Consider the following 26,759-nt stretch of genomic DNA (forward strand, 5'->3'; position numbering starts at 1 on the left):
AAAAGAGATGTTAGCAACTGTTAAAAATGTAATGTAATAAAATGATTGAGGTCATAACCAAATATATTGAACTTGTCATTAACTGTCATCGATCAATATCTGGTATTTCAATACAGTACCACAATTTAACAATTAACACAATTGGACATTGTGTGTGTGTGCGTGTGTGTGTGTGTGTGTGTGTGTGTGTGTGTGTGTGTGTGTGTGTGTGTGTGTGTGTGTGTGTGTGTGTGTGTGTGTGTATACTATATATATAAATATATAAATATATATATATATATATATATATATATATATATATATATATATATATATGTGTGTAAACATACTATATATATATACACACTATATATACATAATATATATACACATATACATATATAAACATTGTATTTATATATATATATATATCTATATATATATATATATCTATATATATATATATATTATTATTATTATAATTATATATATTATATATATATATTTACATATCCATATATACACATATATATATACATACTATATACATATATATCTATATATATATTATTATTATAATTCTATATATTATATATATATTTACATATACATATATATATATATACATACTATATATATATATATATATATATATATATATATATATATATATATATATATATATATATATATATATACATATATATATATATATATATATATATAAATGTATGTAGCAATGTGTAATTGTAGTGTCCCTGTCAAATAAATAAATTGTATTTATATGTGTATATATATATATATATATATATATATATATATATATATATGTCTTAATAAGGTTATCCAAAAAATAGTGCTCGATACCGTAGTAGAGCGCAATATATGTATGTGTGGGAAAAAAAATCACAAGACTACTTCATCTCTACAGGCCTGTTTCATGAGGGGTTCCCTCAATCATCAGGAGATTTTCATCTCCTGATGATTGAGGGAACCCCTCATGAAACAGGCCTGTAGAGATGAAGTAGTCTTGTGATTTTTTTCCCACACATACATATATATATATTTATATATATATATATATATATATATATATATATAAAATTTGTTTTGAGGATTATGTATTTATCCTATATTGTATTTACAATTAAACCAAAAACTAGCTTTACTTGTTTGTTTTTTGTTTAAATCGGACTTTAAAAACTTCACTCAGATTATTTTCGATTTCCCAGTCGTCTCAAATGCAGCATTTGGTGATCGCATAGTGCAGGGGTCGGCAACCCGCGGCTCTAGAGCCGCATGCGGCTCTTTAGCGCCGCCCTAGTGGCTCTCTGGAGCTTTTTCAAAAATGTATGAAAAATGGAAAAAGTTGAGGGGAAAAAATAATAAATTTTGTTTTAATATGGTTTCTGTAGGAGGACAAACATGACACAAACCTCCCTAATTGTTATAAAGCACACTGTTTATATTAAACATGCTTCACTGATTCGAGTATTTGGCGAGCGCCGTTTTGTCCTACTAATTTTGGCAGTCCTTGAACTCACCTTAGTTTGTTTACATGTATAACTTTCTAGGATGTGTTTTATGCCACTTCTTTTTCTGTCTCATGTTGTCCACCAAACTTTTAACGTTGTGCATGAATCCACAAAGGTGAGTTTTGGAGTTTTGTTATTGACTTGTGTGGAGTGCTAATCAGACATATTTGGTCACTGCATGACTGCGAGCTAATCGATGCTAACATGCTATTTAGGCTAGCTATATGTACATATTGCATAAATATGCCTCATTTGTCGCTATATTAGAGGTCATTTAGTTTCCTTTAAGTCATATTAATTCAATTTATATCTCACGACACACTATCTGTATGTAATATGGCTTTTCATTTTTTGCGGCTCCAGACAGATTTGTTTTTGTATTTTTGGTCCAATAAGGCTCTTTCAACATTTTGGGTTGCCGACCCCTGGCATAGTGACTGTGGTTTAAAGATATACAAAGCTTTCTAATTGAATAGTGTGAAGACAAAACTTTTTTCTTTGCATATTTTGCATGCTTGAAAGTAAATAGGCATTCAGCGTTATGGTTAGGGTTTTCAGTAACATACTTTTAGAAGACACCGTATTTGGAGTTTCTAGTTGTAAACTCTGCAAAGGATTTATTTTGCAGTCTGGTACTTTTTTTAATCTTAAAAGGTAAAACGCTGCAAAAAAAAATATGCAGCTAAACTAAAGTGGGGTGCACGCATAAAGATATTGAAATTCTTTTAAAAGATTATGCTATTATCTGCTCCGAGAACAAACAAAATGTATGTTAATAAACACGTTCCAGGTTTACAACTACACGGGGGTCGGAGCCTGGTTTGTGATTGTCACGTGTAACGACGCCAGCCAATCAGGAAGAAGGCGGAAGAATAACAAACATAGGCTCGGGGTTGGAAACAGCGCGTCGTTCAAAGTTAGGCGGAGTTTAGTCATAGAGGTTGACAGTAAGCGGTAGAAATGTGGAAAACGCGTGTGTTTACATCATGTTTTATCACAATATAAATGTAAATTAGAATATGTTGGAATGTAAGTACAGCCTCAATGGAGTTAGCAGGTAGGCTAACAGCTAGCCTTGCTTCTTCTTCGTTTTATTTTCCGGCAGTGTGCGGCTCATTACCGCTGTACGTCGGTCAGCCCGGGTACTGCGTCTTTAATGTGTACTCCGCTCGGGATGTGCTACAACGGTGAGATAAAATAATGTCAATTTACACAATGCTCAGGGATTAGACAAAGTACGACTTTTTTGAATTACCGTATTTTCCGCACTATAAGGCGCACCTAAAAACCACAAATTTTCTCAAAAGCTGACAGTGCGCCTTATAACCCGGTGCGCTTTATATATGGATTAATATTAAGATTCATTTTCATAAAGTTTCGGTCTCGCAACTTCGGTAAACAGCCGCCATCTTTTTTCCCGGTAGAACAGGAAGCGCTTCTTCTTCTACGCAAGCAACCGCCAAGGTAAGCACCCGCCCCCATAGAACAGGAAGCGCTTCTTCTTCTACTGTAAGCAACCACCCGCCCGCGTAGAAGAAGAAAAAGCGTGCGGATATTACCGTACGTTTCATTTCCTTTGTGTGTTTACATCTGTAAAGACCACAAAATGGCTCCTACTAAGCGACAGGGATCCGGTTCATGAAAAGACGCAATCTCTCCATCCGCACACGGATTACTATTTCACAGCAACTGATATTCCTGTGAACCGCACTGTGGATACAACGGGAGCACGTACGGTGAATATTCGCACCACAGGGAATGAGAAGTCATCCTTCACTGTGGTTCTAGCTTGCCATGCTAATGGCCAGAAACTTCCACCCATGGTGATATTCAAAAGGAAGACCTTGCCAAAAGAGACCTTTCCAGCCGGCGTCATCATAAAAGCTAACTCGAAGGGATGGATGAAGAAAAGATGAGCGAGTGGTTAAGGTAAGTTTAAGTTTACGCGAAGAGGCCGGGTGGCTTTTTTCACGCAGCTCTGTCCATGTTGATATACGACTCCATGCGCGCCCACATCACGCTGGTTTTAATATATTATTAAAGTTTGACTGACCTATCTGACTGTTTTTTTGACATTCCTTTAGCGCAGTTAGATGCGGCTTACAACACGGGGCGGCTTATAGGTGGACAAAGTTTTGAAATATGCCGTTCATTGAAGGCGCGGCTTATAACCCAGGGCGCCTTATGGTGCGGAAAATACGGTATATGCAGGGACAGTTCTAAGGTGGTGGTGGTGGTAGGATCTTCATTTTACCCCACTTTGGTTTTCTCTCGGATTCACTTCACTTTTTTAAGAAGTACCTCCAATGAGATCTGCTTGATCCGGCCCTGGCTCGGGTGTGCCTGTGTTGGTAAAGTAAAAATACAGTTATTGAATGAAGTGAAAAGGTGATTATGTGTGATTGTTTTATAAAGCCTTAAAGGGGAACTGCACTTTTTTTCCCCCTTTTTCATTCACAGGCCTCATGTGAGACAAGAACACATATGTATTTTTCTTTTTATAAAAAGATTTGATTTGATTTGTATACAAAAACATGGTAAATGGCATGCTTATGTCAGACTGTTTTTATTTCCCCACATTTTGAATAAAAGTGAAGAGCACCTGCTTTAAAAAATATGTGTTCTTATTTTATTTGCATTCAAATTCTGTCAAGGAATATGCGACAAGGAGTTCATTCTGTATAAATTACAGCCTTTCACCCAGTTATCTTCTGCCGAAGTTCTGGGTGTCCGCCTTGAAATGACACCTCACAATTTTGAATGATACAAAATTAACATTTTCATAATTGAGGGAAACATCCTGCATTGTTCAAAAAACAAGCTGAAGTCTGGTGAATCAACTTAATGAGATTAATCAATGCTATGGTGATAGCGCTGCTGCCATTTTATAGAGTTTTATTCCATGGAACAATCTATAGAACTTTCAGCAGATAAAGGATAATGTCTATAGAATTTCTGTTAGACATTCTATAGAATGCCCAGTTCTATAGAACAATCTATGGACTTTTCATCAGATAATGTAATGTCTATAGAATTTCTGTTAGACATTCTATAGAATTCCCAGTTCTATAGAACAATCTATAGACCTTTCAGCAGATAAAGTAATGTCTATAGAATTTCTGTTAGACATTCTATAGAATGCCCAGTTCTATAGAACAATCTATAGACCTTTCAGCAGATAAAGTAATGTCTATAGAATTTCTGTTAGACATTCTATAGAGTTCCCAGTTCTATAGAACAATCTATGGACTTTTCATCAGATAACGTAATGTCTATAGAATTTCTATAGGATATTCTATAGAATTCCCAGCTCTATAGAACAGTGAAAAGACCTTCCAGCACATGAAGCTGATGTCTATAGAATTTCTATAGAATTTTGAATACATATTCTATAGAATCTTCAGTTCTAAAGAAATTCCGACGAAATTCTATAGCGTTCTATATATTTCTATAGAGATTCTATAGAACATTTTTTGCATTATAATGCATTCTAAATCAGTGGTTCTTAACCTGGGTTCGATCGAACCCTAGGGGTTCGGTGAGTCGGCCCCAGGGGTTCGGCGGAAGTCAAAACCTACCAGACTCATCGTGTAAATACAAACTTCTCCCTATCGGCGTATTAAGGATACGGCAACAGCAGAAGTCAGACTGATTTGCAGGTGTGTAATTTGTTGTGAGTTTATGCACTGTGTTGGTTTTGTTGTTTGAACAAGGTGATGTTCATGCACGGTTCATTTTGTGCACCAGTCAGGCCCGGCCCTAACCAATCTGGCGCCCTAGGCAAGATTTTAGGTGGCGCCCCCCCCCACATCGGCAGTGAAGTGTATATACTCACAAGAACCCGAATAGCTTTGTCTTTGACCTTTTTTTTTAACTTACAACTATACCTAATATATAAAGGGGTGGAAAAGTGACTATTACCTGCAGGGCAAACATTAGCTAACCAGAAGGCAATAACAATGTAAACAAAAAACACCTGCTTAAAAGATCTACCGGTAATACAAATGTCCCTGAGGAATGTAAGGTGGGAGTACTGTAATTACCTAATGTTACATTATTATTTTCCATAACAATTTAGCCCCCTCCACAATATTAACCCGACGTTAAAACAGAACTAGCTATTTATTGATTAGCAATTGCCGAATCATGTAGCATTAGCTTAATGCTAAAAAGCCAGGTTACTATCACATTCTGTAACAGACAAATAATTTCATGTAGGCTAACGTTACCTACCTGCTACTTCTGTCTTTTCTCGTTTCTACCCCTCTTCTTTTCTCTTTTTTCTTCCTTGGGCACCTGACAGTTTTGGCCGTTTTGACATCTTGTGTTGATTTTTTGATGTGGTGACGTCCAAAAAGAGTCATGATACGGGAAGGGAGGGGGCGCACCGTGCGGGGGGAGGAGGGGGGGCGTAATGTTGTAACAAATAATATTTCTATTAAATAGGCTTTACTTTGCATTTTAATTAACGTGGGATTATTTTTTGTATTTAGAAATAATAGTACCAACTTTTTTTTTTTTTTTCTCCAACATTTGTGGCACTGGCGTGGCGCCCCCTGATGGACGGCGCCCTTAGCATTTGCCTATACGGCCTATGCCACGGGCCGGCCCTGGCACCAGTAATAAAACATGGTAACACTTTAGTATGGGGAACATATTCACCATTAATTAGTTGCTTATTAACAGTGTTGGGACTAACGCGTTACAAAGTAACGCGTTACTGTAATCAATCAATCAATCAATCAATCTTTATTTATATAGCCCTAAATCACAAGTGTCTCAAAGGGCTGCACAAGCCACAACGACATCCTCGGTACAAAGCCCACATACGGGCAAGGAAAAACTCACCCCAGTGGGACGTCGATGTGAATGACTATGAGAAACCTTGGAGAGGACCGCATATGTGGGTAACCCCCCCCTCTAGGGGAGACCGAAAGCAATGGATGTCGAGTGGGTCTGACGCCGTTAGTTTCAGCGGTAACCAGTAATCTAACGCGTTATTTTTTATATTCAGTAACTCAGTTACCGTTACTACATGATGCGTTACTGCGTTATTTTACGTTATTTTTTATGTAGTATCGGCTAGAAACTGAGGATCTGATCGTGTTTTATGGCAGCGAAGCAGAGACGTGCTTCTGATTCTTCCTCTGCGCTCTCTGTGTGTGTGTGTGCGGGTGTGGGGAGGGAAGGGGGGTGCGCAATACAATGTAAACCGTTGGCCAACAAAAAAGTAACCCCAGAACACTATACGACTATACGGTATAGTGTTCTGTGGTTACTTTTTGGTTGGCCAAGCGGACGTGACGGCAGGCTGTCCTCACTCAGGTCCGCACGGACCTGGAGGGGCGTGCCTTAAGTCCGGCTGGAAATCGGGAGAAATTTGGGAGAATGGTTGTCCCGGGGAGAGGCAAGTATGAGATATTCTCACTTCTTTTCTTTTGTCGAGCACAATTTAGTTAAATGTAAGCTGTGTCTTGGATCAAAGATCCCGTCTACTGCCCAAAACAACAATTCAAATCTGCCTGGTTAGGCTTTGTGTATGTCACGTGTGCCTTCCTTAGGTGAAGCCAGCTTTACAGCTATGTTGTTAACCTACTCAGTGGCCTAGTGGTTAGAGTGTCCGCCCTGAGATCGGTAGGTTGTGGGTTCAAACCCCGGCCGAGTCATACCAAAGACTATAAAAATGGGACCCATTACCTCCCTGCTTGGCACTCAGTATCAAGGGTTGGAATTGGGGGTTAAATTCACCAAAAATGATTCCCGGGCGCGGCCACCGCAGCTGCCCACTGCTCCCCTCACCTCCCAGGGGGTGATCAAGGGTGATGGGTTAAATGCAGAGAATAATTTCGCCACACCTAGTGTGTGTGTGACAATCATTGGTACTTTAACTTTTAACTTTTTGATTGATTGATTGATTGAAACTTTTATTAGTATGTTGCACAGTACAGTACATATTCCGTACAATCGACCACTAAATGGTAACACCCCAGTAAGTTTTTCAACTTGCTTAAGTCGGGGTCCACTGATTCATGATACAGATATATACTATCAAATATATACTAACATCATAATACAGTCATCACACAAGATAATCATCAGGGTATATACATTGAATTATTTACAATCCGGGGTGTGGGATATGGAGGACGGGGTGTTCGGTGTGGTTGGTATCAACACTTCTGTCATCAACAATCAGCATCAACAATTACATCATCAGAGAAATGGACATTGAAACAGTGTAGGACTGACTTGGTAGGATATGTATAGCAAGTAGTGGACACAGAGAGAGAGATCAGAAAGTATAAGAAAAAATGTCTTCATTTGATTATTTACAATCCGAAGAGGTATTATGTGGAAGGGAGGGTGTTAGTTTAAGGTTGTAGTTGCCTGGAGATGTTCTTTTAGTGCGGTTTTGAAGGAGGATAGAGATGCCCTTTATTTTACACCTGTTGGGAGTGGATTCCATATTGAAGTGGCATAGAAAGACAATGAGTTAAGACCTTTGTTAGTTTGGAATCTGGGTTTAACGTGGTTAGTGTTAGTGTTAGTGTTATTATGCTGTTTGTTACTTATGTATGTTATGTTGCAGCTATTTAAAATAGTTTTGTCAATTTGTTCTGGCCTGAAATAAATTGGCCCTTTGAAACATATCTTTGTCTTTGTGTGTTGTATGTAGACCACATTGCTTAGCAGAGTTCAGTGATGCAAATGCATGTCAAGTTGATCAACACATTGTATTATTCTCCAGTGCAATAACAGTACTGAAATGAAGGCTAAAAGGGCATTAATGGGAGCTTTAAAAACAAAAAGTAGAAGAAGTAACTAAATAGTTACTTTTCACAGTAACGCATTACTTTTTGGTGTAAGTAACTGAGTTAGTAACTGAGTTACTTTTGAAATAAAGTACCGTATTTTCCGCACTATAAGGCGCACCTAAAAACCACAAATTTTCTCAAAAGCTGACAGTGCGCCTTATAACCCGGTGCGCTTTATATATGGATAAATATTAAGATTCATTTTCATAAAGTTTCGGTCTCGCAACTTCGGTAAACAGCCGCCATCTTTTTTCCCGGTAGAACAGGAAGCGCTTCTTCTTCTACGCAAGCAACCGCCAAGGTAAGCACCCGCCCCCATAGAACAGGAAGCGCTTCTTCTTCTACTGTAAGCAACCACCCGCCCGCGTAGAAGAAGAAAAAGCGCGCGTTTCATTTCCTTTGTGTGTTTACATCTGTAAAGACCACAAAATGGCTCCTACTAAGCGACAGGTATCCGGTTCATGAAAAGACGCAATCTCTCCATCCGCACACGGATTACTATTTCACAGCAACTGATATTCCTGTGAACCGCACTGTGGATACAACGGGAGCACGTACGGTGAATATTCGCACCACAGGGAATGAGAAGTCATCCTTCACTGTGGTTCTAGCTTGCCATGCTAATGGCCAGAAACTTCCACCCATGGTGGTATTCAAAAGGAAGACCTTGCCAAAAGAGACCTTTCCAGCCGGCGTCATCATAAAAGCTAACTCGAAGGGATGGATGAAGAAAAGATGAGCGAGTGGTTAAGGTAAGTTTAAGTTTACGCGAAGAGGCCGGGTGGCTTTTTTCACGCAGCTCTGTCCATGTTGATATACGACTCCGTGCGCGCCCACATCACGCTGGTTTTAATATATTATTAAAGTTTGACTGACCTATCTGACTGTTTTTTTGACATTCCTTTAGCGCAGTTAGATGCGGCTTACAACACGGGGCGGCTTATAGGTGGACAAAGTTTTGAAATATGCCGTTCATTGAAGGCGCGGCTTATAACCCAGGGCGCCTTATGGTGCGGAAAATACGGTAACTAGTAACTGTAACTAGTTACTGGTTTTCAGTAACTAACCCAACACTGCTTATTAACATGCAAATTAGTAACATATTGGCTCTTAACTAGTCATTATTAAGTACTTATTAATGCCTTATTCGGCATGGCCTTATTATAACCCTAACCCTCTAACCCTGACCCTAACCAAATTAAGTTTTTATTACTTAGAATATGTTCCTCTAGTGTCCAAATAACTCTAAATTAAGTCTTTGTTACTTAGAATATGTTCCCCATACTAAAGTGTTACCAAAAACATATAACTTTGTCTTGAATTTGAAAAAAGAAACACATTTTATTTTTCACTAAAGAAGGGTTCGGTGAATGCGCATATGAAACTGGTGGGGTTCTGTACCTCCAACAAGGTTAAGAACCACTGTTCTAAATAAATGCTGGCAGGAGGTGGCTAACAATCAGTGGTGTGCCGTCGGGGCCAGCAAGGCCTTCTCTGCTGGCCTAACGTAACCAGAAATCATGATCATAATTAAAGATAAAAGTAATTTTTGATTTACTTTCCCTAAATATCTAAAAGTATTCATATTCTCTTCATGTCATATTATGCTCCTTCCAGCGCTGTTGTTTTTAGGTTATAAGAAAACGCATTGAATGAGGAGAAGGTGTGTCCAAACTTTTGGCCTGTACTGTATGTGATCTTGTCTTAAATAAGGATTGTGAATGATTCAACAAAAAAGTGCAGTTCCCTTCAAAGCCACTACTCACAATTGGTGATGGGTTCTGGCGAGGTCGGCATGGAGTTCTCGACTGAATCAGGTGAAAAAGGAATGTTATTGGATTCTGGTGCCGCGGGGCTGGTGGCTTTCAGAGCAGCCGGCTTGGCTTCTAAGCTGGGGGAGGCCGCAGGTTTCAGATCACCTGGACTGACAGCATTCTTGGGTTCCGGACTGGAGGCTGGACTAGGCTTTGCGTCTGCTGATTTGGGAACATCCAAGTTGACTGACTGATGATCAGGGGTTTTCTTGGTCTCGGGGACTGCTTTGGTTTCAGCTACTGAAATTGGTTTTACTTCCATAGTTGCTGGTGCCTTGGTCTCCGGGGCAACAGAGATGCTCACAGCCTCTGAGTCAGGGATTTGGTCGGTGTCAGTGTCCAGCGGAAGGGCGGTGTTAAAGCCAACGCCAGAATCACTGGTGTCAAGGTTACCCATGCCGACCTCTTTAGAGGACACCTCCAGACCCTGTGGCCACACAATCAATAGGTCAGAATCAAAAATGGCTGACAAAGTACCAAAAAGGGACTTACTTTAATGTCTACCTCAGTGCTCTGAGATTTCTCTGTGTTGTCTGCCTGGGAATGCTTGGAGTCCTCACTGAGCTTAGTGATGTTCTTTACCACCTTTTAAAATGAAATCAAAATACATTTTAAGACTTTTTAATACTAAATTTCAATACTTTTAATTATTGTAATATAAAAACATTATTCATGTTTTTTCCTTATAGAGAAGTCCTACCTTTACATCTATATTCTTATAATTAGGGCCCGCATGGCCCATTGCATAAGGACTCCCAAAGGGAGTCCTTATGCAATGGGACATAAGGACCTATTGAATTTGTAAGGTTTTATTATTATTTATTCTTCCGCCGCCACATTAAACTGTAATTTGACCCACTTAACATGCTTGAAAACTCACCAAATTTGACCCACACATCAGGACCTGCGAAAATTGCCTTTTTAAAAAAAAAACCGAACCACAAAACTCAAAATTGCGCTCTAGCGCCCCCTAGGGAAAAAAAACATAGACTGCCTGTAACTCCCACTAGGAAGGTCGGAGAGACATGAAACAAAAACCTCTATGTAGGTCTGACTCAGACCTAGATTTTATAATAGTACATTCTCGGGTTAAAATCAACAGGAAGTTGGCAATTCCCCCTTCAAGACAAAAAAGTACCAAACTGAACACACACATCAGGACTGGCAAAAATTGCGATCTAATAAAAAAACCTAACCCCAAATCTCAAAATTGCGCTCTACCACAATTTTTGAATAAAACGCAGAAAAAAACTGCTCCTCGGAAGAAAAAAATGACAAAACTGCTTGTAACTCCCACTGGGAAGGTCGGAGAGACATGAAACAAAAACCTCTATGTAGGTCTCACTTAGAACTGCATTTCATAAATTGACAACCCCCAGCAAAAATCAACAGGAAGTTTGCTATTCCCCCTTCAAAACAAAATTTTTGTAAAAACCGGTCACCTTTCTTCAAACATTATCTCCTCTGAGCGCGTTTGTTGTTTCAGCTTCAAACTAACACAGGAGAGAGATTGAACCCTTGTGATTGAAAGTTGGCGAAAGAGTTTTGATACCTGCTCCGGTTTTGATTTTATGACCCTTCAAAGAACCGCTGCGCTGATGCTGCTGCGCTGCTGTTTTTTTAAGATGGCTGCTTAAAAGCAGGAAGCACCAGCATGCCCACACAATGCAGACAAGGTAGGTACACTAGACAAAAGTATTGGGACACTTATGACTATCACTGGACAAAAGTATTGGGACACTTAAGCCGAAAACTGGACAAAAGTATTGGGACACTTGGGACTACAACTTGACAAAAGTATTGGGACACTTACGACTAAAAGTAGACAACAGTATTGGGAAACTTAGGACTACCACTGGACAAAAGTATTGGGACACTTACACTGGACAAAAGTATTGGGACACTTGGGACTAAAACTTGACAAACGTATTGGGACACTTAGGACTAGCACCTGCCAAATACGCGGGCCCGACCAATGCTGCTTGCAGCTTTAATATTACCATTGTTTTTTAATAAAAATACATAATTTGAAACATTGTCACTTTATTGCTGCGATATTATGAGACCTTTACAGTAAAAAAATATATATACCTGATGTTGTACTATTGCAATATGTTCCTCTTAAAATACGACTGTTTCTGTACTATCATGATTTGTTTTCCTTTGTTTTGGCAATTTTAAAACTTTATTCTCAAAACATTACAACTTTTTCCCTATGACATTCCAACATTATTCCATTACAACAGTGAATGTATTTGTTTGATTGTCGAAACCATATTTTCTATATCTATTCTTGGACCAATCCTGTTTTCCTTATAAGTTAAGTTATTGACAATCATAACCTTTCCTTTCATTTCTATGCCGGCGATTTGCAACTTTAGTTACCGTTTTTTCCCCGAACACCCTAACACATTAAATTCCACTTGAACTGTATAAGAGACATTTAAGCACGGTTGTCACATCTTATATTCAAATCAGTCTGAAATAGAATGCATTGTGTTTGGATCTAACATTGTCCCTATTGCCGTTTTCTTGCACCCTACTGCAAACCAGTGATAAAAAAAACAGTCATAGTAGTATGATTTGTTTTTCCTTAGTACATTCCGACATTACAGTATTCTCTTTACTTTGATTGTCTAAATATAATCTTTTTCTATTAAAATAGGAATAAATCTTTTTAATATTATGATTTTTTTCCTCATAAAAAATGCAACTGTCCTTCCCATTCTAAAACCTTATTCTGATAATATCAATACGTTTTTTCATATGACAGTCTAACATTATCCCCGACTCCTGTACATTTATAGTGTTGAAGTATTACAATCCTTTTCTCTTAAAAATACAACTTTATTTTTGTAGTATTCAGATTGTTTTTTTCGCTCGTAAAAATGCACCTTTGTTCTTGCAGTTTTTAAACTTTATTCTCATAATATACATACTTTCCCCCTTATTTTACATTCTGGCAATTGTCCTTTACGCTAGTACATTTTTAACTTTGTATTGTCAAAACATTACAATTCTATTCTCTTAAAAACACAACATTATTTTTGTAATATTATTATTTTCCCTCATAAAAATGCAACTTAGTTTTTTTTTGTTGTAACAAATACATAGAAAATCCAGCTTTATAGTTTGGGTATTATGACATTAATATTGTAACAGTATGACTATTTTTCTCGTAACCTCCCAACATTATTTGTACAAAGTTAAAAAAAAAATTCTTCTTGTATTTTTGTCTTCTTGTAATTGAATTCCGTAAAGAGAAACGCAACCTTATTGCCGTAACATCACTGCAATATGCTTGGTTTTGTCCTTGTTCCGACCAGAATAAATACTGTGGGGCAAAAAAGTATTTAGTCAGCCACCGATTGTGCAAGTTCTCCCACTTAAAATGATGACAGAGGCTGTAATTTTCATCATAGGTACACTTCAACTGTGAGAGACAGAATGTGAAAAAAAATCCAGGAATTCACATTGTAGGAATTTTACAGAATTTATTTGTAAATTATGGTGGAAAATAAGTATTTGGTCACTTCAAACAAGGAAGATCTCTGGCTCTCACAGACCTGTAACTTCTTCTTTAAGAAGCTCTTCTGTCCTCCACTCGTTACCTGTATTAATGGCACCTGTTTGAACTCGTTATCTGTATAAAAGACACCTGTCCACAGCCTCAAACAGTCAGACTCCAAACTCCACTATGGCCAAGACCAAAGAGCTGTCAAAGGACACCAGGAAAATAATTGTAGACCTGCACCAGACTGTGAAGAGTGAATCTACAATAGGCAAGCAGCTTGGTGTGAAAAAATCAACTGTGGGAGCAATTATCAGAAAATGGAAGACATACAAGACCACTGATAATCTCCCTCGATCTGGGGCTCCACGCAAGATCTCGTCCCGTGGGGTCAAAATGATCATGAGAACGGTGAGCAAAAATCCCAGAACCACACGGGGGGACTTGGTGAATGACCTGCAGAGAGCTGGGACCAAAGTAACAAAGGTTACCATCAGTAACACACTACGCCGACAGGGAATCAAATCCTGCAGTGCCAGACGTGTCCCCCTGCTTAAGCCAGTGCATGTCCAGGCCCGTCTGAAGTTTGCCAGAGAGCACATGGATGATACAGCAGAGGATTGGGAGAATGTCATGTGGTCAGATGAAACCAAAATAGAACTTTTTGGTATAAACTCAACTCGTCGTGTTTGGAGGAAGAAGAATACTGAGTTGCATCCCAAGAACACCATACCTACTGTGAAGCATGGGGGTGGAAACATCATGCTTTGGGGCTGTTTTTCTGCTAAGGGGACAGGCCGACTGATCCGTGTTAAGGAAAGAATGAATGGGGCCATGTATCGTGAGATTTTGAGCCAAAGCCTCCTTCCATCAGTGAGAGCTTTGAAGATGAAACGTGGCTGGGTCTTCCAGCATGACAATGATCCCAAACACACCGCCCGGGCAACGAAGGAGTGGCTCCGTAAGAAGCATTTGAAAGTCCTGGAGTGGCCTAGCCAGTCTGCAGACCTCAACCCCATAGAAAATCTGTGGAGGGAGTTGAAAGTCTGTGTTGCTCGGCGACAGCCCCAAAACATCACTGCTCTCGAGAAGATCTACATGGAGGAATGGGCCAAAATACCAGCTACTGTGTGTGCAAACCTGGTAAAGACCTATAGTAATCGTTTGACCTCTGTTATTGCCAACAAAGGTTATATTACAAAGTATTGAGTTGAATTTTTGTTCTTGACCAAATACTTATTTTCCACCATAATTTACAAATAAATTCTTTAAAAATCCTACAGTGTGAATTCCTGGATTTTTTCACATTTTGTCTCTCACAGTTGAAGTGTACCTATGATGAAAATTACAGACCTCTGTCATCATTTTAAGTGGGAGAACTTGCACAATTGGTGGCTGACTAAATACTTTTTTGCCCCACTGTATATATACTAAAATATAATATACATAAACATGACCAGCTATGTTAACTGTCTGCCCAACCTGTCTGAAGGCTTCTCCTTCCTCTTCCTTGCCAGCATTCTGGGCAATCTTCTCCAAGGCGGCGGACCTCTTGGACCTCTTCTTGACTTTGATCAGGCAGGACAGCAGGCAAACCAGCAGGAGGAGGACTAGCAGGCCCAGCAGGGCGATGATGGCCACATAGAGAGACTCCAGCTTGTGCGCTGCACAGAAAGTCACTGATGTAACTGAACTTTACTTGACTTCTCCACTTCTTTCCAAAATCAGTCCATTCTTACGTTTTAGTTGCAAGTGGATTTTGGACACAGGGTATTCCAAAAGGTCAGTAACTTCGAAAACACCTTTATCGGAGGGCTTGACCTTATCCAAGATGACCTGTGAACCCTCCATGGACAGGCGGTCCTCAAAGCCGAGCTCTGTTAGAGCCTAGAATCAAACCACATGTACTATTTTAATTACAGTGCATATGCTCACTGACACCTATACCTTAGATCAGGGGTGCTCATTACGTCGATCGCGAGCTACCGGTCGATCTTGGAGGGTGTGTCAGTCGATCACCAGCCAGGCATTAAAAAAATAGTCCTAAAAATGAGCGATCATAAATCTTCGCTATGACGTCACTTTCGTCACCTGATTGACATTCACGGCCCCCGAGGGTCTTCTGAGATGACGCTGGCTGCTGCCAGCTCATTAAAATTACCGACAGGAAGGCGAGAAACACTTTATTTCAACAGACTGGCGCCGTACCTGTCGTCAAAACTCCAAAGACCGACTGCACAGTTGCACAATAAAAGCGCTTCTTCATCCTGCCTTCGCTAACAAAATAAGAGTCTCAGAAAGCTAGCGTGGACAAGCTAGCAAGCTACGGAGTTTGCCGCCAATGTATTTCTTGTAAAGTGTATACAAAGGAGTATGGAAGTTGGACGAATAAGATACCAAAAACCAACCACTTTCATGTGGTATTGGACAGAAAGGAGGACTTTTTTTCTCCTCCATTCGAAAATGCGGACATTATCAGCACCACTGTCTGATTCCAATCAATGCAAGTCATCAGAATCAGGTAATACACCAACTTATATTCTTGTCTTCATGAAAGAAAGAAATCTATATGTGTTAAACATGCTTGTATTATCTTTAAACACTTTTAACTTATTAACAATATTAACTATATGTGTTAAACATGTTTGTATTATCTTGAAACACTTTTAACTTATTAACAGTATTAACTATATGTGTTAAACATGCTTGTATTATCTTTAAACACCTTTAAGTTGTTAACAATATTAACAAAATGTGTTAAACATGCTTGTATTATCTTTAACCACATTTAAGTTGTTAACAATATTAACTATATGTGTTAAACATGCTTGTATTATCTTTAAACACCTTTAACTTATTACCAATATTAACTATAAGTGTTAAACATGCTTGTATTATCTTTAAACACCTTTAACTTGTTAACAATATTAACTATATGTGTTAAACATTCTTGTATTATCATTAAACACCTTTAATGTATTAACAATATTAACTATATGTGTTAAACATGCTTGCATTATCATTAAGCATCTTTAACTTGTTAACAATATTAACTATATGTGTTAAACATGCTTGCATTATCTTTAAACACCTTTAACTTGTTAACAATATTAACTATATGTATTAAACATGCTTGTATTATCTTTAAACACCTTTAACTTGTTAACAATATTAACTATATGTATTAAACATGCTTGTATTATCTTTAAACACCTTTAACTTGTTAACAATATTAACTATATGTGTTAAACATGCTTGCATTATCTTTAAACACCTTTAACTTGTTAACAATATTAACTATATGTACTAAACATGCTTGTATTGTCATTAAACACCTTTAACTTTTAAACAAAAACATATATTTCATAAATAAGTAAATATAAATGATATATATGAATGAGGTAGATCCCCACGACTTGATCAATTGAAAAGTAGCTCGTCTGCAGAAAAAGTGTGAGCACCCCTGCCTTAGATGCACTCTGTTTAGAGCAGAGGTGTCAAAGTCGTTTTCACTGAGGGCCACATCGCAGTTATGTTTGGCCCCAGAGGGCCGCTTCTAACAGTGAATAGTATTATTACATCATTTTTTTAATGCATTTTAATCAGTAGATTTTTTAATAACTTAAATGTAAAAAAAAAATACGGTAAGTTATAATAATTTCACCTCAAAATGTTGTATATATTACTGTAAATGGAAAAACAGTACTGCTGTTTTTATGGTAACGGCAGCTCAGTTGCCAGAATTTTACTGTAAAAGTTAAAACATTTTTTTACTGTAAATAAAAAAAAAATGCAATTTTACAGTGAAATTTTGGCACCTGAGCTGCCAGTTTGTTTGTTTGTTTTTTTTACCGCAAATAAACAACTGTAGATTTGTTGGTGTATTACTGTAAATACCAAAACGGCACCACAGTTTATTACAGTACAAAAAGTGCTGTTTTTTTTGTCATTTAGAGAAAAATGTTGTAAATTTCACAATTTTACCATAAAATCTATTGCTACTTTTACTTTTTTGATGGATAACTTGCTTTGAAATCATTATTGTTAGTATTTATCTCTATTTAAAAATGGTTTGAATGTTTGATAATATATTTTTGCATAGTTAGACAATGTTTTAGTTAACATAATCCAACTTTATAAATTCTTTAGCATTACTTATACTCATAAGCCGTTTTGAATCCCATAAAGCTGTAATTTTCGGAACGTCACATCTTTATTCCCATGTTATAATATGACATTATTCACAGAACAATAACTTTTTTTTCTCGGAAAAAAAAAAAAAAATTCTCATAACATAACTGTTTTTTTTCTCTCATAAAAATATGTCTTTATTCATTACAACTTAATAACCTTACCATTCTGACATCATTTTCTTGTTAATATACTACTTTGTTCTTATGATACCAACTCTTGAAAATACTTTGTCCATGTAATATTCCGAAACATTTTTTTTGTTAAAGTACAATTTTATTCTGGCTCTTTATTTTTCTAATATTTCTAATCATTTTTGGGACATGAAGAAATTGTTACAATGAGACTTTTCTTATACAAATATGACTTTATGTTTGTAATATTATTGCATTATTTATTCTCATAATTGAAAGTTGTTTTACATTTCATAAAACTATGATTTTGGGAACATCACATTTTTATCCCCATGTTATAATATGGCATTATTCTCACAATATTTACTTTTATTTTCTAAAAAAAAAAAAAAAAAAAAAAAGATGCAGCTTTATTCTCATAACTCTCATAACTCTTTATTCTTCACAACCTAATAGCACACATTTTTTTGCCATAACATCATTTTCTTGTTAGATTAATATTTTGTTTTCATGATACAACTTCATTCTTATAACATTCCGAGATGTTTCTCATTAAATTTTTTTTTTTTACTGCGCTTCATTTTCATAATATTATGTAGTTGTTCCTTAATGTTTGGGACATCACGTAACAATGAGACTATTCTTATACAAATATGACTTTATGTTTGTGATATTATGGCATTTATTATATTTATAACATTATGTTGTTTTTCATCCCAGAAAACTATAATTTTCGGAACGTCACACTTAATTCTAAGGCTGAAACGACGCGTCGACGTAGTCGACGTCATCGGTTACGTAAATACGTCGACGCCGTTTTTGTGCGTCGGCGCGTCGCATATTTACGTCACACTACTGTCATGGCGGAGCGCAAAGCAGACGATGCGAGCGAGGGGGAAAAAGCACGCCAAAAGTCGTCAAAAGTGTCGGAGTATTTCAATAAACGGCCTAATAACGTTGTTGTATGCACACTGTGTCGAGCGGAAATGGCCTATCATAGCAGCACAACGGCTATGAACGAACATTTGAAAAGAAAACCTCCGACAGCGTTCTTGCCATCACCAAGTCAATCGTCCGCGTGCGTATACGTTGTCATTATTACACAAAAACATGAATGTGTCATTTGTATCTGCGTTGTAAATTCATAAACTAAAGCACCGTTTCGCTCTGAGAGGCGCGTTTGGCGTGCCTGTTCAGTGTTTACAAAGACGCGCTCCTCTTTAACGCTGTGGAGAGGCGGCGGCGAGCGAGCGGCGAGGCGGGGCGCGCCGGGAGCGACGCCGCAATCGTGCCCAGGTGCGCGATCCGAGCGAGCGAGGAAGAGGAGCCGAAAAGCGAGGAGAGAAAAGAGTTGGAAGAGAAAAAACTTTGTGTAAAATTAAAAGATTGTAAACCTGGCAAAGCCGTCTGGCGTTCAGTCTGTCGGTCCTGAAAGAACCCCACGGCACAAGACGTGTCACAAACGCTAACGTTAATTAGTTGTGCAAATACCTTTTACAACATTAACAGTTACATATACTATGTACAAACCAACAATTAACTTTCACTTTAATCATACTATCATTGTTGTGTTATTAAGCAAAATAAGCAATACTTTTACTTTTGTTGAAATGTTTACACTGTACACTTTTTTGTATTGGATGTTTAGCTTTATTTTTGCACATTTTAAAGCAAAATAAGCAATACTTTTACTTTTGAAATGCTTATACTATTCCAGAATATTAAGATTTGCACTGGATGTTTACTTTTATATTTGCACATTAAAAAGCAAATAAGCTACTTTTAATTTTGTTAAATGTTAAAAGTTTTGAATTTACATTGTTACAGAATATTTTGTCATGTTGTTGTCAATGTTGACTGAGTGGCCATACTTTTTTTTTTGTAAATAAAAGCCATGCCTTTTGAAAAAACTGGCCTACATTTATTTTTTCCTCTTCATTTTAAATAAAAAAAATAATCGGTAAAAGGAAAAATAATCTATAGATTAATCGAAAAAAATAATCTATAGATTAACCGATTAATCGAAAAAATAATCTATAGATTAATCGATAGAAAAATAATCGTTAGCTGCAGCCCTACTTAATTCCAATGTTGAAATATGACATTATTCTCGCAATATTAACTTGTATTTTCTTTTAGGAAAAACACAACTTTATTCTCATAACATAACCGTTTTTTTTCCTCCTATAAAAACATTATTCATCACAACTTAAAAGTACACGTTTTTGCCATAAAATTGTGCCATACTTTTCTTGCTAGAATACTATTACATTCTCATGTTGCCGCCGCTTAAAATACAACATTATTTTTGTAATATTACATTTTTTTTTCTCATTAAAGCGCAATTTAATTATAGCACAATTTACAAAAAATTATGTTGTTTGTCCTTATAAAACTGTAAATTTTGGACAATTCCTGCAATATTAAAATACATACTCAAAAACAGGCCTGGGAAATTATTTTGACTCGGGGAGCCAAATTTAGAGAAAAAAATGTGTCTGGGGGCCGGTATTATTTTTAGGAACACTAATACAAAATCTCTCAATAATGTCTGATTGAGTACTAAAAACGTTATGACAGGCCGCCATAAAAACAGAATGGAATTTCAAATTTTTTTACTGAATGAGACACCCAGAATGTACATGAAAATAAAGTATGTGGGATTTACAATATTAACTATGAAGGATAAAACACTGAATATTGACATGATATGAACGTCACAACCCCTCTCCATCCACATATTTTACAATCAATAAAAATGCAACAAACACAGCAAAATATGAACGCCAAGGGTAAAAAAACTAAACACCTACTATCTGATATATTTGATATATCACTAAGGTTTAGAACTTTGTTGTAAAAAATCTCCTTCCGCATCTGTCCCTGACACCCACATTTCAGGCTCTGGAAACACTCTGTGGAAACGCTCCCCACCCACACTGCTTGGTGCCTCGTCTGAGCTGCTGTGACTTAGATGACCATAGTAACTAATTAGATGGCCATAGTAACTGGTATATCATGCAAAAGCACAGATTCTAACCATTGAAAGACTTAGTATAGTTAAAGACTTACGGTCATTAGAAAACTTCACTGCACATCATAATGGCAGCTACACTTTCCAGCTTAAAGATCGAAAAAAAATTATTTGGGAATGTCCGGCGGGCATACTTGCCAACCTTGAGACCTCCAATTTCGGGAGGTGGGGGGTGGGGGGCGTGGTTAAGAGGGGAGGAGTATATTTACAGCTAGAATTCACCAAGTCAAGTATTTCATATACAGGTAAAAGCCAGTAAATTAGAATATTTTGAAAAACTTGATTTATTTCAGTAATTGCATTCAAAAGGTGTAACTTGTACATTATATTTATTCATTGCACACAGACTGATGCATTCAAATGTTTATTTCATTTAATTTTGATGATTTGAAGTGGCAACAAATGAAAATCCAAAATTCCGTGTGTCACAAAATTAGAATATTGTGTAAGGCTAATACAAAAAAGGGATTTTTAGAAATGTTGGCCAACTGAAAAGTATGAAAATGAAAAATATGAGCATGTACAATACTCAATACTTGGTTGGAGCTCCTTTTGCCTCAATTACTGCGTTAATGCGGCGTGGCATGGAATCGATGAGTTTCTGGTACTGCTCAGGTGTTATGAGAGCCCAGGTTGCTCTGATAGTGGCCTTCAACTCTTCTGCGTTTTTGGGTCTGGCATTCTGCATCTTCCTTTTCACAATACCCCACAGATTTTCTATGGGGCTAAGGTCAGGGGAGTTGGCGGGCCAATTTAGAACAGAAATACCATGGTCCGTAAACCAGGCACGGGTAGATTTTGCGCTGTGTGCAGGCGCCAAGTCCTGTTGGAACTTGAAATCTCCATCTCCATAGAGCAGGTCAGCAGCAGGAAGCATGAAGTGCTCTAAAACTTGCTGGTAGACGGCTGCGTTGACCCTGGATCTCAGGAAACAGAGTGGACCGACACCAGCAGATGACATGGCACCCCAAACCATCACTGATGGTGGAAACTTTACACTAGACTTCAGGCAACGTGGATCCTGTGCCTCTCCTGTCTTCCTCCAGACTCTGGGACCTCGATTTCCAAAGGAAATGCAAAATTTGCATGGTTGGGTGATGGTTTGGGGTGCCATGTCATCTGTTGGTGTCGGTCCACTCTGTTTCCTGAGATCCAGGGTCAACGCAGCCGTCTACCAGCAAGTTTTAGAGCACTTCATGCTTCCTGCTGCTGACCTGCTCTATGGAGATGGAGATTTCAAGTTCCAACAGGACTTGGCGCCTGCACACAGCGCAAAATCTACCCGTGCCTGGTTTACGGACCATGGTATTTCTGTTCTAAATTGGCCCGCCAACTCCCCTGACCTTAGCCCCATAGAAAATCTGTGGGGTATTGTGAAAAGGAAGATGCAGAATGCCAGACCCAAAAACGCAGAAGAGTTGAAGGCCACTATCAGAGCAACCTGGGCTCTCATAACACCTGAGCAGTGCCAGAAACTCATCGACTCCATGCCACGCCGCATTAACGCAGTAATTGAGGCAAAAGGAGCTCCAACCAAGTATTGAGTATTGTACATGCTCATATTTTTCATTTTCATACTTTTCAGTTGGCCAACATTTCTAAAAATCCCTTTTTTGTATTAGCCTTAAGTAATATTCTAATTTTGTGACACACGGAATTTTGGATTTTCATTTGTTGCCACTTCAAATCATCAAAATTAAATGAAATAAACATTTGAATGCATCAGTCTGTGTGCAATGAATAAATATAATGTACAAGTTACACCTTTTGAATGCAATTACTGAAATAAATCAAGTTTTTCAAAATATTCTAATTTACTGGCTTTTACCTGTATATATATATATATATATATATATATATATATATATATATATATATATATATATATATATATATATATATATATATATATATATATATATATATATATACATATATAAAATAAATACTTGAATTTCAGTGTTCATTTATTTACACATATACACACAAACACTCATCTACTCATTGTTGAGTTAAGGGTTGAATTGTCCATCCTTGTTCTATTCTCTGTCACTATTTTTCTAACCATGCTGAACACCCTCTCTGATGATGCATTGCTGTGTGGCACGCACCAAAGTGCTTTCATCAAATGCACTAGATGGCAGTATTGTCCTGTTTAAGAGTGTCACAACATTGCTGTTTACGGCAGACAAACTGCTTTACGGTAGACCAAAACGTGACTGCTGTTGTTGTGTGTTGTTACCGCGCTGGGAGGACGTTAATGAAACTGCCTAACAATAAACCCACATAAGGAACCAAGAACTCGCCCTCCATCATTCTACAGTTATAACGTCATTGGGCAGGCACACCGTTTATATTGTGGGAAAGCAGTCCGCCTGAATTTCGGGAGATTTTCGGGAGATAATTTGTCCCGGGAGGTTTTCGGGAGAGGCGCTGAATTTCGGGAGTCTCCCGGAAAATCCGGGAGGGTTGGCAAGTATGAAAAGCTTAACGGGCCGCATGTTTTTGATTGATTGATTGAGACTGTTATTAGTAGATTGCACAGTGAAGTACAAAGTATAACACAACATTTTTTATATAGCAGATAATGAAAAAATGAAGAAAATCATATTTACATGCGTAAAATTCCCTTTATCCATGAGTAGGCGGCGCGTGGGGTCTTTGTCAGTTATGTAGTACAATTTCACCAGGGAGCTGTTGAGCATCAGGTTGATCTTCAGTTTTTCCCCTTGAACCAGGGTCTCAAAGTTCCGGTGCTCTGGGACAAAACATGGCGTACGTGAATCACAGTATGCTGTTATAGACCATCATCGCTTCCTGTAGCCATTACATGACCAAGGGAGGAGTGATTAGCCGACAACACAACAACCGCAGCGTAATGCTACCAATGTGATGTGTCATCACTTTTGCTTTGCACTCACCGATGACGTGGAGACACACTTTCTTCTTAATGACGCCGCGAGCGTCCCTGATGGTGTAGCTGCCCTGGTCCGCGCCCGTAGCTGCCTTCAGGATCACATGTTGGTCACTGACGATGATGCGACCCGTGTAGCCCTCTCTAGCCTTGCCTGTGGTCGTCCACAGCACAAGGGCGGGTCTGCAAAAAGACGGTTGATTTGCTCCTGTCTTTTACAGGATCTGGACTAGCATTTATGCAGTAGATCATTAAAAACAGCAGTACTCTTGTCATATACTGTTGTGTAGAGCAGGGGTGTCAAACTCAAATACAGAGTGGGCCAAAATGTAAAACTGAACAAAGCCGCGGGCCAAGGTTGAACAAATTAACCTTTTAATAGGGACCCAAACAAGTTTTGCATTGAATATTGAACAAGCAAGGCTTATATAACTTTATAGTGACATGCAAAATCGAGTTTGAAATAATAATAATAATAATTCAAAAATATCAATGGCATATCAAATGAAATTTAAATAAAAATGTAATGCCTCTTTTCAATTTGCAGACTTCTGAGGTAAATATCAACATTAACTTTTTCCACAGGCTGATAAATTTAAAAATAAAATAACAATGAATAAACCAACCTTGGTTGACAAGACTCTGCAGCATCGCGTGGACATCGGGGGCAGTACCTTTGGATTGGCAGACCGGGGTGGTGGTTCCTCTCTTTAAAAAGGGGAACCGGAGGGTGTGTTCTAACTATCATGGGATCACACTCCTCAGCCTTCCCGGTAAGGTCTATTCAGGTGTACTGGAGAGGAGGCTACGCCGGATAGTCGAACCTCGGATTCAGGAGGAACAGTGTGGTTTTCGTCCTGGTCGTGGAACTGTGGACCAGCTCTATACTCTCGGCAGGGTCCTTGAGGGTGCATGGGAGTTTGCCCAACCAGTCTACATGTGCTTTGTGGACTTGGAGAAGGCATTCGACCGTGTCCCTTGGGAAGTCCTGTGGGGAGTGCTCAGAGAATATGGGGTTTCGGACTGTCTGATTGTGGCGGTCCGCTCCCTGTATGATCAGTGTCAGAGCTTGGTCCGCATTGCCGGCAGTAAGTCGGACACGTTTCCGGTGAGGGTTGGACTCCGCCAAGGCTGCCCTTTGTCACCGATTCTGTTCATAACTTTTATGGACAGAATTTCTAGGCGCAGTCAAGGCGTTGAGGGGATTCGGTTTGGTGGCTGCAGGATTAGGTGTCTGCTTTTTGCAGATGATGTGGTCCTGATGGCTTCATCTAGCCAGGATCTTCAGCTCTCACTGGATCGGTTCGCAGCTGAGTGTGAAGCGACTGGGATGAGAATCAGCACCTCCAAGTCCGAGTCCATGGTTCTCGCCCGGAAAAGGGTGGAGTGCCATCTCCGGGTTGGGGAGGAGATCTTGCCCCAAGTGGAGGAGTTCAAGTACCTCGGAGTCTTGTTCACGAGTGAGGGAAGAGTGGATCGTGAGATCGACAGGCGGATCGGTGCGGTGTCTTCAGTAATGCGGACGCTGTATCGATCCGTTGTGGTGAAGAAGGAGCTGAGCCGGAAGGCAAAGCTCTCAATTTACCGGTCGATCTACGTTCCCATCCTCACCTATGGTCATGAGCTTTGGGTTATGACCGAAAGGACAAGATCACGGGTACAAGCGGCCGAAATTAGTTTCTTCCGCCGGGTGGCGGGGCTCTCCCTTAGAGATAGGGTGAGAAACTCTGTCATCCGGGGGGAGCTCAAAGTAAAGCCGCTGCTCCTCCACATCGAGAGGAGCCAGATGAGGTGGTTCGGGCATCTAGTCAGGATGCCACCCGAGCGCCTCCCTAGGGAGTTGTTTAGGGCACGTCCGACCGGTAGGAGGCCACGAGGAAGACCCAGGACACGTTGGGAAGACTATGTCTCCCGGCTGGCCTGGGAACGCCTCGGGATCCCCCGGGAGGAGCTGGACGAAGTGGCTGGGGAGAGGGAAGTCTGGGCTTCCCTGCTTAGGCTGCTGCCCCCGCGACCCGACCTTGGATAAGCGGAAGAAGATGGATGGATGGATGGATGAATAAACCAACCAATCAGGACTTTAAACTGCTCAGTTTGCAACACTGATCTAATCTGTAATGCCCAAGCCAGATACCTGCCATCTTTTCTTGGATGCTAGTTCATTAATGTCGGGGCTCAGACTTTGAGCTGAGGCAACCTTCATTATCGAACGAAGGTGTTCATCCGTCATTATATCTCGTAGTCCGCCCGGACCACAGTCTTGGGACCGTGCCTTAAAGACATTGCCTTTAACGTACGCTATGAGCTGTTGTCACGTCCGCTTTTCATCCATTCTAACATCGTGCCAATCTCAAGATATCGGCTGTTTCTGTATGAACACACACAGGAATGCAATGCATACTTGTTCAACAGCGATACAGGTCACACTGAGGGTGCCCGTATAAACAACTTTAACAATGTTAGAAATATACGCCAGACTGTAAATCCACACCAAACAAGAATGACAAACACATTTCGGGAGAACATCCGCACCGTAACACAACATGAACACAACAGAACTAATACCCAGAACCCTTTGCAGCACTAACTCTTCCGGACGTTACAATATACACCCCCGCTACCACCAACCCTCCCCCACCTTGTAGCTCCCGGAAGAGTTAGTGCTGCAAAGGGTTCTGGGTATTTATTCTGTTGTGTTTATGTTGTGTTACGGTGCGGATGTTCTCCTGAAATGTGTTTGTCATTGTTGTTTGGTGTGGATTCACAGTGTGGCGTATATTTCTAACAGTGTTAAAGTTGTTTATATGGCCACCCTCTGTATCGTTGTTGATC

General features: G+C 39.0%; 1 protein-coding gene across 3 annotated transcripts in view; it reads right to left on the reverse strand.

Moving 5' to 3' along the window:
- Nucleotides 1-1,051: 1,051 nt before the first annotated feature.
- LOC133594847 (uncharacterized) overlaps nt 1,052-26,759 on the reverse strand; it is a 65,872-nt gene continuing 40,164 nt past the window's right edge. For 2 of the 3 annotated variants that reach the window (XM_061947694.1, XM_061947691.1), the window contains 7 exons: nt 23,935-24,110; nt 23,629-23,771; nt 15,394-15,541; nt 15,137-15,318; nt 10,636-10,728; nt 10,096-10,570; nt 1,052-3,857 (listed from right to left, as the gene is read on the reverse strand). In XM_061947694.1, coding sequence (XP_061803678.1) covers nt 3,805-3,857; nt 10,096-10,570; nt 10,636-10,728; nt 15,137-15,318; nt 15,394-15,541; nt 23,629-23,771; nt 23,935-24,110 — 1,270 coding nt within the window. In that variant the 3' untranslated portion in view covers nt 1,052-3,804. The remainder of the gene's footprint in view (nt 3,858-10,095; nt 10,571-10,635; nt 10,729-15,136; nt 15,319-15,393; nt 15,542-23,628; nt 23,772-23,934; nt 24,111-26,759) is intronic. The other variant, XM_061947693.1, reaches the window with a different exon arrangement.

Source organism: Nerophis lumbriciformis, linkage group LG04 (genome assembly GCF_033978685.3).
Source record: "Nerophis lumbriciformis linkage group LG04, RoL_Nlum_v2.1, whole genome shotgun sequence".
Taxonomy (NCBI): domain Eukaryota; kingdom Metazoa; phylum Chordata; class Actinopteri; order Syngnathiformes; family Syngnathidae; genus Nerophis; species Nerophis lumbriciformis.